The sequence below is a fragment of the Pogoniulus pusillus genome, chromosome 14 (genome assembly GCF_015220805.1).
Source record: "Pogoniulus pusillus isolate bPogPus1 chromosome 14, bPogPus1.pri, whole genome shotgun sequence".
Taxonomy (NCBI): domain Eukaryota; kingdom Metazoa; phylum Chordata; class Aves; order Piciformes; family Lybiidae; genus Pogoniulus; species Pogoniulus pusillus.
Window position 1 is genome coordinate 14,446,560 of NC_087277.1, and position 18,131 is coordinate 14,464,690.

Below are 18,131 nucleotides of genomic sequence, written 5' to 3' on the forward strand. Positions count from 1 at the left end.
TCCCATGCTATTGCACTTTGTATTTACCACAGAAAGTCATGGAAGGGCTGTGAGCATTTTATCACCATCCAGCAGAGCAGACTTTTTATGACTTGGCTTCACAGCAAAAGTTCTAACTGCCAGTATTTTCAGAATGTGTTTGAGAAAATTGAGCCAATATTGTCTATGACTTTTTCCTCCATTAAGGAAAAGTATTTTTGTTCTTAAATTTGGCTACAGCTGACTTGGAGTCTCTCTCTTCCTCTGGAAACTTGTCTGTTATCAAAGCTTAGGTGTGTTCCTTAAAATAAATATTTATAAAATGCAAATGGCTAAGCCAAAGTGTGTTTGGTTGGTTGGTGGTTATTTGTTTGGTTTTGCAGTAGAATTTTTATTTAATCTGAAACCATAAGGAATTACAGATGACCAGATACCCATCTAGCTCAATGTTGTATGTCCAGCAACAGTCAATAGTAGTGATTTGATTATTGGTCTCCAAGAAATAGAAGGATGGGGAAGCCACACAGAGATACTTCCACAGCCTTCTATTTGGCTTAGGAGTCTCCTGACTTTGAAGATGTTATTTTCTTTTTGAAAGTCATCTAAGTCTTTGAGTATTTGCTGAGGAACTACTGTTATCTGACATACTTCAGTAGTTGCATAACAAACCTGTTTGGAGCAACCTTATTTGGTTGGCTTCATCTAAATTTTGATGCATTAGCTACAAGCTAATACAACTGGAATTGTTCAAACAAAGCAAAATATATAGCTGCTGCTGTGTAGTATTAGTAATTTCCAAAACCACTTCAGTGTATTTCAGTCAGGCATTATTTAAGAGTATTTAGAAAAGGTAATGTTCTTACAGTATTTTCCCTTCCAAAATTTATGTGGATAGTATTTCTAGTGAAATGGCAATGCAGTTCTGTCAAGACTGCTGTTTTCTGATCATTTGTATGCCCTAGAATTTGAACCTTGAATTCCTTGCTTGTTCTTCTGAAGTAGAAAAGAATTGCATGGGATTATTTGGATTTGATGGAGTGCCTGATAAGACTTCTCAATCTAAGGAGAGATAGTAGAATATTTCTTAAGGATTTACCTGGTTTCCTCATGTTTTGGAAATATCATATTAAGGACAAATGCAGTAAGTATTATTTTGAGCCTGGCATTTCATCTTATGTTGATTGTATTGATTTACTACAGCTGAATACAGAACATCACTTTGTTCGACATTAAACACAAGTTTTGTTTTTCTATTGGCTTAGCAGAGGGGAGCCAGATTCCTGGCTTGTAGTTCTGCAACAGGAAGATTAATTCTACCTAAAGATTAAAGTGAAACAATTCTACTTTGTCGTTATCTGATGTATCTAGAAACATGATTCAGTGAATTAAGTGAGGAGTAATTGTTGCTTAGATCTCTCTGCTATGATTAAAGAAAAAAATCCTCGCAGTTATTATTACTTCATCCAGTTAAATTCCTGGACTGTTGCATTAGCTGCATCCTGAGTCTGAGAACATGGGATTTTAATCTCTGGCATTATGGGAAGCTTTAATCACATGTTTATTTACTATTTGTGATCTAGGAAATGTCATTGCTTCGTATAGCTAAGCAGTACAGATGTAATCTAAAGATTAGGAAAAGGCAAATCTTCCTATCCATTTGACCTTGAAAATCTGATTAGATTTTCTGTGTGATCTGGCATGATTTTCCCTAATTATCTAAAGCTTGATGTATGTGAGTGGGTGATATTGAGTGAACTGTACATATATGGATAAAATTCAAATGCTTTTTTGTATTAGTTTCAGATGTGAGTGCAAAGAAGTGACAAAAAGCAACCAAACAAAAGAAAAACACACCACACACACCTACACAAAACAAAACCTGAAAAATGAGACAAAATGTGGTCTCTGAAATAAATTTTCACTAATTCAGTGGCCTTGGCTGTTTATTCGATGTGAAAATCTTACGACAGTGAATAAGGCATAAGGTCCTAAGTCAGTTTGATTGACTTCAGCCCATAATAGAAAACAAAAAACCTAACACTTTTACTTTATCCTGCTGGGGCAATGGGCTATGGCTGTTTATTAGAAGAAAACCAAGCAATTTCCCATTAAAACAAATGGGGACAATTAGGAAGCATTTCTGCTGAGAGTGGATTGGCAGCCTCTTCTGAGTTTCAGTATCTTCAAGCAAATGGACAGTTGATTCATTAGTGAAAGTAAAAGAATAAAGAAATGATTATTCTTAAAATTATCATCTTAAAATTATCATTGAAGTATGTAGCAATTTGGAGTACTGATCTTCAGAGTAATGAATGGGTTTCTTTTTTAATATTTCCTTTGTCTAGTATAGCAAGAATGCTCTTTTTATGACCTTTTTTTCTTCTGACTAAACCCAAATGCTATAGAGTTAGAGTGTGTCTAGCATTAGTGATGTTGTTGTTATCAAGTTTATGGAATACTGGATTCAAGTAATTTACATAAGCTAGAATATTTAGGAAATACAAATAAGTGTGATCATCTCTCCAGGAATTTCTGCAGCTGGCTCATATAGAGAATGTCACTGAGATTGTTACAACTACCCAAAGGGAGGTTGTAGCCAGGTGGGGGTTGGTCTCTTCTCCCAGACAACCAGCAATAGAACAAGGGGGGACAGTCTCAAATTGTGCCGGGGGAAGTCTAGACTGGATGTTAGGAGGAAGTTGTTGGCAGAGAGAGTGATTTGCAATGGAATGGGCTGCCCAGGGAGGTGGTGGAGTCACCGTCCCTGGAGGTGTTCAGGAAAAGACTGGATGAGGCACTTGGTGCCATGGTCCAGTTGACAGGCTAGGGCTGGGTGCTAGGTTGGACTGGATGATCTTGGAGATCTCTTCCAACCTGGTTGATTTTATGATTCTATGATAATTCTGCTCTTAGATCTACAAATACATTTTAACTTTGACAAGTCCATTTGGGACATCTGAGTGCTGCCAAAACAAGTCTGACTTTTAGATGCAGTGTTTTCTGGCAATTTCTAAGAACTTCTTTAAACCACTCTTCATCCATTAACTGGGAGTGGGACTCTAATTTAGAATTCCTTACTGTTTCTGGAACTTATTTTTTGGTTAAATTACATTTGTAGATGGGCAGAAGGATTGCAGTTTTACATGGTAATATAGAACTCAAAAAGAGAAAGCAATTTTTTAGCTTTCCTAGTTTATAAAAACACGGTGGGCTTTAGTGTTAAATGTACTTTTATTTTGTAAGTTTAGATAAGATTACTTCAGGAAGACCTTCACTGTGACAGTAATTGTTCATACAGAAAGTGATTACAGATGCTGGAAACTCATAAAGGTTTTGTGTCTGTCTTCCAGGACTCTTTCATGTATACTTATGGGTTCCAAAATACTGCAGCACTGTGCTAATTTAAAGTTTAATTTTGAGTGGAGTTGCACCTTGCTGTTCTGACTGTTCTCAACAAATTCTACACTTAACCCTTGAAGTCAGTTCCAAATGAAGTGAGATTTTGTTGTAGCTGTTTGTTTTATAATAAAAGGGGTGTAATAATTTAATCATTGATCTTGGACGGCCTTCCTGATCTTAATGCACCTGTGATTTCACTTTTATTAGATCTAATATTTGGTGTTTTAGTGTAAAATGTTGAGGAAAAAAACAACATATTTTGATTGGTTTTGAGCTTTGAGTATTTATACTTTCAAAAAGGTATGCCAACAACAGCATTAAAAGTCAGAGTTATATTTGTTTTTCACTCGTCAAATGTGCAAATCTCAAATGTATAGGTTCATTTTCCAGAAGTCAAAGAGCTTTATCATAACTTTCTATCAGGAAGCAGTGTTACTGTTAAAAATGGTTTGTATTGAAGTCCTGTATTAGTATTGCACTCATATCTGAATGTGAAACTTTGGCTTCTAGAAAATATCAGTCATCTGCTTTCTGCGTAGGAGCTTCATACCCTATGAAAGTTTGATCTGAAGAATTTCAGTGTAACTTTCCATCTATCCAATTGCCTATAATTTTCTAGCCCATAAAGTATGTACTAAAAAAAAAAAAAACCCAAAGCATGTGAATTGCATTTTTACCTGGATCCATCTGTTAAGTTGTTCCTCAGGAGCCTTTGTGCTGAGTTCTTTCTGAGCATGCTGCTGAAGTTGTTTCGATGGAGCTCCTCCAAAATGCTTACATTGCTGAAATCTGTATGATTGAATAAAAAAGATTCCTAGAGACTTGTCAAGATGATGAGAAAGTATAGCTGGGGAAGGCTTTTCTTTCAAGAGATCTTTAGGTAAGCTGAGGCTAGTTTGCCTTTCTCAGTGTTTTAGTCATAGAACACTAACTTGAAAAAAATGCAGTTGTATTTATTTCCTCTTGTCTGCTAGGGAGGGGAAAACTTGCAGGGAAGTTTGGAGTGTCCATTAGTGGGAAAGATGTTAGCATCTTAGTTTCTGTGGTAAATGGGAACAGACGGGAACTCATTAAAGCTGCTAATGATGCATGGATTTTTTCAGCAGTAAGAAATGTGTTGGTTTAGTATTTATTCTGTTTGGAAGTAATTTCAAATTAAACCGTCTTTTAAAGTGTACCTCAAGGATACTTTCTATATTTTTGATTGGCTTCCTTGCACTCAAATTTTTTTCTTACAGTCTCTTGTTGGCATAAGATCACATTTCCATGAGGATTTCAAAGTCCTGATAAATATAATTTGCTTTCATTGTTTGAGTAGAAGGGTGTTTCTTGTGAAAAGCTAACAGGGTACTTGGAGATGATTCTGGCAAGCAAGTGCTAGTTGTCCATAGATGATCTTCTGTTGCACTTCTGAAAGTGGTTGGATTTTGGTATGTTCTGTGCTATCAGGTTTAGCACTGCAACCCACAGCATGCTGGCCCCAGTCCAGCTGTGGTTTCAAGCAGTGCTTCATTTTAGTCATCTCGTATGCTCTTCATATTTGCCAGCCAGTGAAACGAAATCTGTAGTTTCTCATTAGCACATTGGAGAGACAGTGCTTGGACATGTAATCAAGAATTGGTTCAGTATGTATCTCTAGAGTGAGCAGTCATGTAGCCTCCACTGGAACTTCTAAATCTCATTCCTAACAATTCTACCATTAATATAACACTAATCTCAGGTTTTTGGGTGTGATCTGTCTCAACCACATTCCTGAAATTTTGGAGGATGGGTTTGGTATTTGTTTTTAAGTGTAGTGTAGACAGCTACGGTTAAAGCTCTGTGCTTTGTTTCTAGTAGATAAGAATGAAATAGTCAAGTATTAAACTGTGCTGTAAGGTTTTGGTTTTTCTTAATTTGAAAATGAAAAAGGTATCTAAGAATTGTTTTTACTACTTTTAGCCAGCTAAAATGTGCCAAGTTAGAAGTGAGCACTTAAAATGTTTGCAATGCTAATTCAGGGTGCTGATGTGCACATGTTAAAAGAGCTGAAAAAGGCAGCATGTGTTTCTTTTCTTTGACCTGTTTGACCAGCTGTATGTATTAGTTACAAAAATACACCATAAAATACTAGCATTTAAAAGTGTTAAATCTATACAGACTGCAGATTTCTCAGCTTTTAGATTATTGTATTAAACTGAGCAAAATAATGAACTATTTTTTCCTTTCACAGAAATTGAAAAATTCCAAAAAGGAGAAGGAAAGGAAGAAGAAAAGTATATTGATGTAGTCATCAATAAAAATATGAAGTTGGGGCAAAAAGTTTTGATTCCAGTAAAACAGTTCCCTAAGGTAAGTCCAATTTTCATGCTTCATGAATTTTAATGAGTTACAAAAAAATCCACTCATAACTAGGATTTTTTTAGCAGCTGTACTTAAAACTATTTACTGTCTACTGTTGCTGTTCTGCATTCTGCTCTGTAGAAATTCTAAGGTAGGAATGCTTCTTATTGGAAAAAAATGTCCAGAAAAGTGCTGGCCACATATTATGTTGAGAACAAATGATGAGTCATATTTTCAGAATAGTGAGATCCTCATTGTAGCATCAGAAGGAATAAAATACACTGAAGAGCACCTCTCCTCTGAGGACTGGCTGAGAGTTGGGGTTGCTTAATGTCAAGAAGAGAAAGCTCTGATAAGACCTTATAATGCCTTCTAGCACTTAAAGGGAGCCTACAGAAGCGATGGGTAGGGACTGTCTATTAGAGATGTGACAGGATAAGAGGTAATGGTTTTAAATAGAGGCTAGATTGAGCTCACCACTGTGAGGGTGGTGAGATACTGAAACAGGTTGCCCAGAAATTGTAGATGCCCCATGCCTGAAAAAGTTCAAGGCCATGTTGGGTGGGGTTTGAAGCAACCTGGCTTAATGGAAAGTGTCCCTGTCCATGGCAGATGGATTGAACTAGATGACTTTTAAAGTCCCTTCCAAACTAAACCATTCTATCACTCTAAACCACAAGCAGTCACTACTGTTTAGTATCATTTGTTTAATAGGATCAGGCTTGTGTTTGTTTCTGATATGCAGTAAACTGGAATATTTTGAATGAAGTGACACAGCTTCAGTGTGGCAAACTGAGAGCTCTGTTCTGGCTTACCTGTAGTCTGCTCTGAGTGATGTGAGTTTTGAATGCATGTACTCAGGGTAACAGTTTGTTTGCATCCTAATGGTTGTTCTAAAGGCTGATTCTCTTGTTAATTGTGTCCAGAGGAGGGCTTGAATTAGGGATGCTTTGTCAAGTCTTTTGGAGTATATACAGAATTGCTACAATCATCTTGGTTTTGCTGAGCTGTATTGAGGGTGCATACATTGTGTATTCAGATTCTGTGTAACATAAGCAGAAAGGATTATGTGGTGCTTATAAGACCTGCCATGATGCTTCATGTAAATGCTTTACACCTCTGTGTGTTTGTGCACTTTCCTAAACCATTTTGCCTACAAGAGGTGTTAGTATTAAAGCAAATATGTCATTTGTAGAAGGTGCCAAGATACTCAGAAAATGGTTAAAAGATTTGGTTCCAATTTATAAGCAATTACCTCCTTCCTACTGATCAAGTTTGATGAAAAAAATGTTTCAGAAGAGTGAAACTTAAGACAAATATAGCTGAAGTCCTCAAATATTTTCTGCATGTCAATGTTGACTTTGGAACAGTTCTTCTAGCAAGCTGTGTCTGCAGTCCACACTAATAGAGTTAGTTATTGTGCAAGATCCTGAACAAAAGGATGTGTTGGGTCTTTTGGGAGATCTAGCCTTTTTGATGTTAGTACACAGAGAATCTGATTTTTGAAGATGACTCATTCACTGCAATAATTGATAAATCTCTCAAACTGGCATTTTCCTACTGCTTTGGGTTGCTACTGGCAAACTTGTGTATCCAGCAAGTGGTGGGAATTTTTTCTTTGAACTTCATGAATAAAGTAGTGCTTCCCCAATTAAATGAGGTATATGAACAGCCCACCACTATACTACCTTCATTCAGTCAGTTTACTAGACCTGACACAGGGTTTACTAAATTTTCTTTAAGTATTTAATAGCCCTTTCCCTTTTTAAAACTTGTAACTCTGACTCCTTGAATAAATCATAATATCCTCAACACAGGTCAGGCAGTCCTAGCTCTGATCTGATCAGCCTAGCATTGTACTGCCTACTCATATTACCTGTCCTGTCAGATATATTCTCATGGGCTCATAGCTAAGTCCTGTGCAAATTCAGCCTCATTACCTCTGACAGCCCTGGAAGGTGACAGGTTAACTGCAGCAGAAAGCTATTCAACTGAAGGTCAGAGCATCTGGATTTCTGTTGGAAAAGAATCCGGTAGACCTCAGATTCAAAAGTAGATTTTTCACTTGTTATAAAATAACTTTCCTCTCCATGAAAAATCCTTATGAGTTTCTGATTTTCTGCTTGGTGTGCAAACAGTTGAGTCTCTGTAGTGAAGTGCTTGATTTACCTCCTGCTTAACAGCTCTTGGTTGCCTCTGCAGTGCTATAAATTTGTATCTTTTAGCTGAGGTCTTTTTGCCTTCCTCAGACCTTGGCAGTATTAACAGTCCTAATCTCATGGTAAAGCTAGTTGTTCTAAATGTGTCTCTTTCCTTGTTTAGACCCTGCTGGAAAGTGATAGAGTAATGAAGACAGCTTGAGTTTTTGTCTGCTTTATGACATAATTTAGGATAGTCTCAGGGGTCATGTTCAGTTTATGCTTGAGGCTACTTATGCATTTGAATTCATTGCTTTGTTTCTTACAGACTCCTGTATGCATTAAAATAAACCCTGAATTAATGTCCTGATATGGTGACAGTCTTACTTGGTAAGACACAATTTTGTGGAAACTCTCTGCTACAGATTTGGTGCAGTCAAGTCTCTTCAAAATCTGATTGTGTACAATCTCATTATGAATTGTTCAGATTGATCCAACTCTACAGGTTCCTCTGAGAAGTCTGAAAGGCGATAATAATGGAAATGAATGAGGCATTTAGGTGAGGGCTTTTGTACAACCAAAGAAAGTCCAGCTTCTTAAGGTGGGGATCCAATCAAGTTACCTATAGTGGGGAGTCCCTGTGCATGCTGTGTGTTTGAACTGCAGTTAATGAAGGAGATCTTGTCAGTTTAGACAATGAGATCCAGGATAATTTAACACACCTTACTATTTGATGAACTGAATGCTTCAAACGACTCTAGGTGAAGTGTTAAAATGTGGCCCTTAAACCTGTTCTTCAGTTGCATTTTGTGCTTGAAAATAATCTTCAAGCTTGCACAGACTTAAGGCAGAAAAAGTGAGCTGGCCACAGAAGGTCACAATGTGGTTGTCTTGGTGAAGGGACTCTGGATCTGTCCTAACACTTGTATGAAATGCCAGTGTATGTGGAAGGTCTTTCATAGCTTAGATACGTTTAATAAATATTCATCATCAAGAAGTTTAGCCTCAGAAAATTGATTTTGCTGTGACAGTGTAGTGAGTTTAAGTGTTCTGAACTCAGAGAAGAAATTACTTCCATGGATAATAAATGGAACGATAGTTTTCCGTAAGGTGGATCAAAACTATGGGAACTACTTTTGTTTTACAACAGGCTACTGTTTTAGAAGTTGCTTATAGATCCACACTTGAATACAGAGTAAACCTCAGAAGTCAGTAAGGAATTGTCTGCTATTCCCTGACATGAGGCTTTATATATATTTATTTTCTCAACAGTTACAGAGTTACAGAACTGGTACCCACTTAAGCCTTTTAGCTTAATGGTTAAAGTCAAAATATCCTGGTTTAAATGCCATTGTCATATACAGTATATCTGCAGTTGTTACATAAAGCCATAGAGAGATTAATATTTTACTTACATGACTAGGTAGAAGCAATTTGTCATTATAGCTTAGCTCCAAGAATTTCTCAGAGTAGAAATGTGAAAAAGTGGTTATACAACCTTAACTGACATGGGAGAGCAAGCATCAAGCATACTACCAGTATAGCTTTTGAGAAACTCGAGAGCAATTGACTATGTTTTCTGTTCTTCTTCTTGTTAAATGTTTCAAGACTATCACTTCATTGTTTGAAGGAGTTTGCACTACCTTTCTATAGGAATCTTTTGTTCTTGAAATGAGTATGAAAAATCCTGAAGTTTTCTGGGTTTAGGTCACTATAAGGGAATGTAATATTAATGTAACTGATTTTAATAGTGACCCTGTCACAGAGGAACCATTGCAGAATACTAATATACCAAGAAAGCTTTCTATGACTTCAGTGACAATGGCTTAGAGCTTTACTGGAGAGCATTTGGTCCAGCTTTTACACTTTCACTAAATATTGTAAGCTGGATGAAGCATTTTCAGCACTCTTGTCTTGGTGGGACTAAAAAAGTATTACTTTTTGCATTATATCCCCCTTTCCATAATATATACAATTTCAAATGTTGCAACATTTGCATCCATTCCTTTTTTGCTGAAGTTCATATAGCAGATCAAATGCTTATGCAAAGAGTCTTTCACTTGAATACTCTGTGTGGCTGTTTTCTCCAGAACTGTTAGGGGAATCACTTCAAGTGGTGATCTGATAAGGAGATAGATCTCTAGAGAACTAATAGTCTTATTTTATGTGGAGATTCTGAAGTAAGAGATTTTAGTCTTCATTGTACTATATATGCAAAAATGCTTCTTACATACATGTAGGCATATCTAGAGAAGAAACTGTTTTCAAGTAAAATGATTGTTTCTGTTGATTTGTTAAAAAGTATTTAAAGTATATATGATTTTTTTTTTTTTTAGTTACATAGCTATTGCTTAATGTAATCTTTAAAAGGAAAACATGCATACCTTCAGTATAAGCTAGTACTTGTGGGATAGTGGACACTGTGGCCAAGAGATAAAATCCTGTATCTGAGGAATTTGAGGAGGAGCTGTTGCACTTCATAGTGTATTTTACCTACAAAGTAGAGATGCAGATACAGGAGAATGCACTTTGAGCAATCAGAGGAAATAACAACCCTTAAATCTTGTGTCCTTTTGTTCAAATGATGTAAAACTTACAAGGAGTGTCATTTATAACTACTAGAGTGTTATTTGGCTTGAACTGTAGCTGAGATGAGAATTTTTCCCATCTCTAATTGTCTCCTCCTAGGTCTGTTAATCTGAATCTTGCTGACAATTTTTGCAAAGATGCCTTAAATGTTTTGCTGTAACTTATCACAGTATCACCAAGGTTGGAAGAGACCTCACAGATCATCAAGTCCAACCCTTTACCACAGAGCTCAAGGCTAGACCATGGCACCAAGTGTCACATCCAATCCTGCCTTGAACAGCCCCAGGGACGGCGACTCCACCACCTCCCCGGGAAGCCCATTCCAGTGTCCAATGACTCTCTCAGTGAAGAACTTTCTCCTCACCTCAAGCCTAAATTTCCCCAGGTGTAGCTTGAGACTGTGTCCTCTTGTGCTGGTGCTGGCCACCTGAGAGAAGAGAGCAACCTCCTCCTGGCCACAACCACCCTTCAGGTAGTTGTAGACAGCAATAAGGTCACCCCTGAGCCTCCTCTTCTCCAGGATATTTTGAGGTGTTTGGCATGTCCTTCAGAGGTGGTCTAGAAGCAACTTTAAATTGGGAACTTTATTTTCTGCTTTACATACCTTCATAATATCCTGATTCTTGCCTAAGGCAGCAAAAGCTGTCTTAACCACAGAATTACAGAATGTTAGGGATTGGAAGTGACCTCAAAAAAATCATCTAGTCCAACCTCTCAACCAGAGCAGGATCACCTATACCAGGTCATACAGGAATGCATCCAGGTGGGTTTTGAATATCTCGAGGGAGAGAGACTCCAAAAGTGCCCTGGGCAGCCTGTTCCAGAGGCAATCCATGATTTAGTGCAGGCAATTCATTCAGTGTAGAATAACATTCATGACTGACTCTTCAACTCAGTTGTAGAAGTGTGAATATGGCTGCAACTTCCAGACCAGCTTCTGCTGGAAAGAAGTGAAGCTTCTTGGAAGCAGTGAAGCTCTTGGAGGCAATTTTGAGTATGTACAGCAGTTCAATATGATTGTGCTGTACTAGGAAGAAGGGTGAGAGAAAAGGGAAGCCTTGGATGTTTAGTTCTGGGCCAGAGGCCATGAATGTGACATCTGACTTGTAGGGAGATGCACAGGTGTCTTTTTGCTACTGCCCACTGCCTGTAATTCAGAGATCGTTTATAAGCTTTAGTGCAGCAATAGACCTGAGTTTTCTTTTTGGCCTTCTGTTATATTTTGTAAGAGCTAAACTGGTTGTTCCAGGCTTACTTCTGTTACACCAGCATATAGCCTAAATTTGTCAGTTTAGTGATGAAAACCTGCTTGTGGTGTAGTTGCTTTTATACCTTTGGTTGAGTCCTTTTACTTTTTGATTGACACTACTTTGATATAGTAGTGTGTAAATAGTGCTAGCAACATAGTGGCTGATTTTTTTTTGTCTGTTTTTATGCCTCTGAAGTATTTCAAAATAAACTTTTTATCAGATGTGTCTGATTTGAAATAAAAAGAGACTAAACCAGTAGTTTGAACAGGTACTGGATTTTTTTTATTTAAGTAATTGTTTTCCACTGAAAAAGATTCATTCAATATCATAAATAGCTTTTGTTTATTGACTGAAAACTTCCAAAGCTTTTTAGAGCAAAGAGGCTTTGAGAATGCATTGTAAGCCATTTTTAAGTAGTGCTCAATGTCTAGAGGTACTGGGCTTTCAAATCAGCAGAATTTCACAGTATCACAGTATCATCAGGGTTGGAAGAGACCTCACAGATCATCAAGTCCAACCCTATTTCAGACTTGGAGCACAAGTTTCTCATGCTTCAGACTTGTCAAATTTAATATTTGGAGCCTCAGCACACAAAAAGGAATAGTTCAGATCTCAGGATACAAGTAAAGCGTTTTTGTGTTTATTCAATGTATTGTCTTAAACATGTCATCTGTGCAGCTGCTTGTATAGGTAGTAGCTTCCACTTTTTCTGAAGGTGACAGATTTTGGTAGTATTAAAGTTTTGTAAGTCAAGTTTTAGATATACACAATATACTAAACTATTTGACTTTAAAACAAACAATACATCTGGAGTAAATGTGTGCTTCATAACACTCACATCTTTGAGCACCAAAGCTTTTTAGTTACTTTGCATACAAAGTGGATTTTGCTTTTGTTGCATGCATGCACTTCCATTTGTTATGATTTGTAGTTTGTGTTTTAATTGTCAGGTTGTTGTTTGTTCCAGTTAGGAAGTGATACTCAGAGCTATGCATGGCATAGTTAAATACATGCCTGACTAGTTCTAAATTTCAGTCAAAAAATGAGTAGAACTTCATCTGAAAATTTCAACTAAGATTGCTGCTGGAAATTTGGGCTGTACCAAATCACAGCCACTCAACATTCTGAAATAATTTCAGCATACCTTACTGTAAATGGAAAATAACTCATTTTAAATGAGTATGCAGTAGTTATTTCTGTTCCTAATAACTTACAAGGCTATTTTAAAGTAATCGTAACTAATCCTAAGTAGTGCTTGAAAAATTTATGTAGTATTGCACAAAGTGAAAGCTTTCATTTGAGCTGAACTATGACCTCCTTGCTCCTAAGTAACAATTCTTTAAGGAAACTATTGACAAGGATCTATTAACTTCTAGAAGCTCAAACTTGTTATGAGCTGTTTGTGTCCCTTGCAGTTATACCTTCAAAAATAATAACATGAAGTCCAAGATGGAAGGGACCTCTGCAGAACATCTGGTACACCCTCCTGGTGAAATCATGCCTGTAGGTTGCACAATGACCCTGAGTCTTGAATATTCTGTACAAGGAAGTTTTTCCATCATTTTACTGGGCAACTTGTTTCTGATGAATCTATCTTAGGATTTTCAAGGGAGGAAAGTTAATATACCTAGTTAAAAAAAAAAAAAGAAATTGCCTGAGGATTTCTTCAGATTTGGCCTGATAATTTCAGAGAAGTCTAGCTCATGCAAGGTCTTAAATTTAGTACCTTCTGTGGACATTAATCATCCATAAACAGTTTGTTGACTTAAATCCTGTTTCTAACTCAGGTCTACATTGGAAATTGAATTTGAAAGTACTAAGGGGAATAAAATTAAATTTCTGTATTTAGTGGGCTTTTTTTTTATCCTTCCATGGGTGATAGTGGATAGATGCTCCTCTGTGATGCTTCATGTGCTGTTAGAGAAGAGCCTACTCAGTCATGGTTTTCTCCATGGGCTACACGAGAATCTGCTGAAGCACCTCCTTCCCTCCCATCTTCACTGATCTTATTATCTCCAGGGCATCTCACTTCTCTCAGCTTTGCAGTGTGTTTATCATTTCTTAAATGTCTTACCACCAGTGGTATGTTGCTGATGTACTAAGCTTTGGTTAGTGATGGGTCTGCCTTGGAGCTGGCTTTATGCAAAGTGGGGATAGCTTCCATGATCTATGTGGAATGGTCATCTCTGCATCTTCCTGCTATCAGATTCTTAACCATGTGAATCCCATACAGGAGTATATTATTTTTGGGAAGTGTTTGCAGCATTGCATACCAACTTTCAATAATAGTTTATGTTATTGCCTCTTTGTCATTTTTTTCCCTCAACTGAAACAGTTGTCTGTGTACTTTTAAGTAAATTTTGGAGTCTTCTCTAACTATACTTCAAATTTATAACTTTCAAAGTACTGTGCAGTGATATATAAAAGTGGACTGTTGAATGCACATAACTTCTCTCCTGGTATGTGAAGCACTCTCTGTGGAGCAGTGCTCATGAGACTTTTCATGCTTCCTGGCTCCAAAGCCACTTGTGTCCTTGAAATGATAGGAGGAAAATTCTTCCTTGTTTTCCATTGTTATGAATGGATTTCTTTTTTTTTTGATACCTGTTTTTCTTTAGCCTACTTCTCCTCTGAAGAACTTCAGAGTCTGAAAGAGCACCAGGAATATGTTTTGGTGTTTTCTATAAATTGAAATGTTTGGGGTTTTTTGCCCCCCTCCCCCCCCTTTTTTTTTTGTGGCTCCACTATGCCGTCAGAATGAATCTCAATTGGCTTTGGTAAACTAATATGAAAGTTGAGTGTTAGTTGAGTAGATCTTCAAGTGCTGATTCTGATTTGGGATTGGAGATATATGCTGATGTTCTCTGGATTTAATTCATTGCCTGTTTCTGTGTTTTAGTGTAGCTGTATTGTCTGGGTTACTTCATTAATCTTCAGAGAAAGATAAAGCAATTAAAATATTTTTCTTCAGAGCTTTTGTGAGTATTGTCTGAGATAGCTGCCAGCTTTGATTTTATGGTTATGTACTTGGTAACAATTGTTGGAAAAACTGAATTGCAGTTTGAGCACATCTGTTTTTAGTGTTGAGTGGATTAAACACAAAGTTCTCTTTATACTATTTGATTTCTGAGTTCAGGTACTTCTGTTCTATTGACATCTGGTGGAACTAATGACATGCTGTTAATTGTCCTACACAGTTGTACTTGGAGATTGTATAGCATATGATCTGCTACTTGTTTCTATCTAGAACGAAAAATTGCTTCATCAGAATACTCCATTTTGCTTGTTAATTTATGCTTAAAAATCCAATGAGCTTAATTTTTTTTATTGTTGTTGCTCTTGCAGTTCAACTTTGTGGGAAAACTTTTGGGTCCACGTGGTAATTCCCTAAAGCGTTTACAGGAAGAAACCCTAACAAAAATGTCTATTTTGGGGAAAGGTTCTATGAGGGACAAGACAAAGGTAAGTGCTTATTATGTTAGTGGAGTGTTTGAATGTTGTAACTTGCCTAAAGTTACTGGAAGTGAAACTGTGGAAAAGATTTTTGAGCAAATAAAAAGATAGTTAAAAAGAAAGCACTGGATATTCTTGTATTAATTGGATTCAAATGGAATTTGTTTTCTCTAAGGAGTTTGTTCTTACTGAACATTTTGAGGCTTTCATGGGTTGTCTGTAGTGTCCCCATCCTCTCCTCCCAAGCTATGGTTGCTGGGGATGTAAGTGTGGCCTTACCAGACTGGTCTTGAACAGTTGGTAGTGATTAATTCCAAAATGACCGTGTCACTGTTTCTGCCTTTGAAGGAACTTGAATTTTGGATAAATGTGAACATTTTCACATAACATATAACACTAAATAACAATTTTAGGCAAAAGTGGAAATTAATAAGGTTAAACAAACTAAAACCCCCTCACATCTCTGAGGATGACATATGCAGCTGAAACAGTTGACAAACTGAAATTGTTTTCATGTGAAGTATTTGGTTATGGTGGACGTGTCCATTACAAGAGCCAAAGCAGTCAGCAGAAAAGAAACCTTTAGCTTGATAGGTGTTGTTACTAATCAGTTTCACTCTCTACTGGAATTAATCTTTGCCTAAATCTGTAGCAGATAAGTGTACATCAATGAGCTGTCACCTGTCTGGTGAGCGGCATTTTATTATTGAAGCCTTCCTAACGATGCAAATTAAAACACGTGAACATATTTCTTGCCTGCAGCATACCATGTTTTATAGGCCTCCACTGAAATCTTTCAGAGGTTATGTAAGCTGAAACTTAAAAATACTGTGTGTTGTGAAGACAGATAATGACATGCATATGGAATTGTAACTTAGATGGCTGGCTACTGAAATTCCTAAACTGCCTATTACCTAGGTCATCTCTAGATCAGCAAAATAAAAACGTTAGGTGATTTATGGTGTTTATCAACTTCATCAGAGCACATAAATTACTTTGTTCTGTGCCACTAAAGAACTAATTTCCTCTTTAAAGAATGAAAACTGAAGTTGCTGTAAGCCAGGATGACAAAGTAAATCTCTAAATCCTGCTTTAAATAATGCTTGGTGAACTTTCACAGTTCTTGCAGAATGTGTCAAACTGTCATGCTTCTGTTGCTGCATTACATGTTTCTGTATCAGAATGAGATGTGTCATGGAATGGAAAGGCCCCTGAATTTTTCTAATGACTGCAGTATTAAAAAAAAGCTTGTTATATTAAAAGCTGAAGCTCCTACTGTAAAGTTCAGATCCTAATATGAACCTTCGAGTCCTGGGAAAGAGTCTTAAAGGTTTCTATATAAAAACCATTGGAATTTCTGTTTCTTTGAACAATTACTTCATTAAACTTTTTATTTGACTTTTCCTTGAGATGCTATCCAAAGCTGTTAAAGCAATTTTTAAGTGGCTAATAAAGTTCTTAGCTTGAGCTGTTAGCAGAAAACTTCAATGTGATGTGTAAGCTAAATAATACTCCTATTAATGTGTATTCTCCAAGCTGTATTGTTATTTCATCACTAACTTTCTACTAGCGAGTGTCCCGTGTCTGCAGGAGTGTGGAAAATTATAAGGACCCATTTCAGAATTTATTTAATGACAAAATTACTTTTATATTGTAAATCTGATGAAGTAATTTAAAGCCTTCTACTCCAGTGGTTTAACCACATGTTACCAGTAGTTTGAGACTGGCACAGGCCTTTCAGCAACTGGAACATTCTGAATGGTTTACAAAACCTGACAGCAGCCAAATTTAAGATAACATTAAAATTAGATATCAGCTAGTACCCAAAGGAACTTAGAACCTAAATCAAAGGTGATGTAGTAAAGATGGAAATAGATAGTACTATTAGCATATTTTGATAAATACTACTAGTCAACTTACAATTTAAAGCAGTAGATTTCTAGGGCTAACATCTGTTTCTTGATACCTTGACAAGTAGGATGAAGAACATAGAGCTCTGCAGAGCAAAGTATATTAACTTTAGTAGATATTGCCTCATGTCTTGTGGTGCTATACATCATAAGCTGTGCTAGTGCTCAGCCTTGCTGTGGACCATGAAGGGAATGAAATACAAGAGCACAAGATACAAAGGAAATTTGGAGCCTTATGAGAGAGCTTGCCCTGAGTGCAGTATTGCAAGGCTGTGTCTATACTGGAAATATGAAGTTGAATCAGATTGACCAAACCATGAGCCATTGGGTGTGATGTATTTTGTGTGATAACATATTGGAAGAACACTTTTTTTTAAAAAAAAAAAGGACGTTGTGACCTTGTTCTGCATCTGGTTTGATTTCATCTTTTCTGCAGCTATTGAATCTTCATTGTAGTACAGGTGAAAAAAAAAATCTCTTTTGGCCAACCAAGAAGCATCCAGATGCATTGGTCAAGCTTAGCCAATGTACTGTCAATTGATGGAGAGCAGAGTGTCTCCTGGGCATTAAAAATACTGTCAGAGATTCTAGATTGGGAACAAGCTGTGGCTTTTGTTGTTCATCATGAGAAATAAAAAGCTCCCTGAAAAAAAAATATGGCCAAGGTTGGGAGATACAGGCCAGTGAGTGAGCTAAATTGTCATTTGTGTGCTACTAAGAGTTGTGGAGAGGAGGTTATTGCCAAATTGGATTACACAATTGAAAATGAGAACGTTTTGATCAAAGTGAACTTTGCAAGGGAAGCAAGAAGAAAAGGATAAAGTTACTTTAACAGCTTGCCAATGGGAATGATTTTAAAACAATCTACACTGAATTTTTTTTTTTACCAGGCACATGAAATAGTAATTTTTCTTTTGCTTATTGCAGTTACTGGGCAAGTTGGTTGGTTACTATAGAAATAAATTTTCTTGGTTCTTCATTCTTTGTGCATCAGACTGCACAGTGAGTTTTTCCCTTAAAACAAAGGGGGAAATGATGAAAAGTACCAGCTCTTAGAGCTAATTATTCCTTCATATGTCTTGAAAAAACTG

At 36.8% G+C, this 18,131-nt stretch overlaps 1 protein-coding gene across 4 annotated transcripts in view; it reads left to right on the forward strand.

Moving 5' to 3' along the window:
• KHDRBS3 (KH RNA binding domain containing, signal transduction associated 3) overlaps positions 1–18,131 on the forward strand; it is a 90,564-nt gene that overhangs the window by 20,449 nt on the left and 51,984 nt on the right. For all 4 annotated transcript variants that reach the window (XR_010304802.1, XM_064154337.1, XM_064154338.1 and 1 more), the window contains exons 2-3: positions 5,591–5,709; positions 15,023–15,139. Coding sequence is in view for 3 of the 4 variants with exons in the window: in XM_064154337.1 (XP_064010407.1) it covers positions 5,591–5,709; positions 15,023–15,139 (236 nt within the window). In the remaining variant the exon portion in view is untranslated. The remainder of the gene's footprint in view (positions 1–5,590; positions 5,710–15,022; positions 15,140–18,131) is intronic.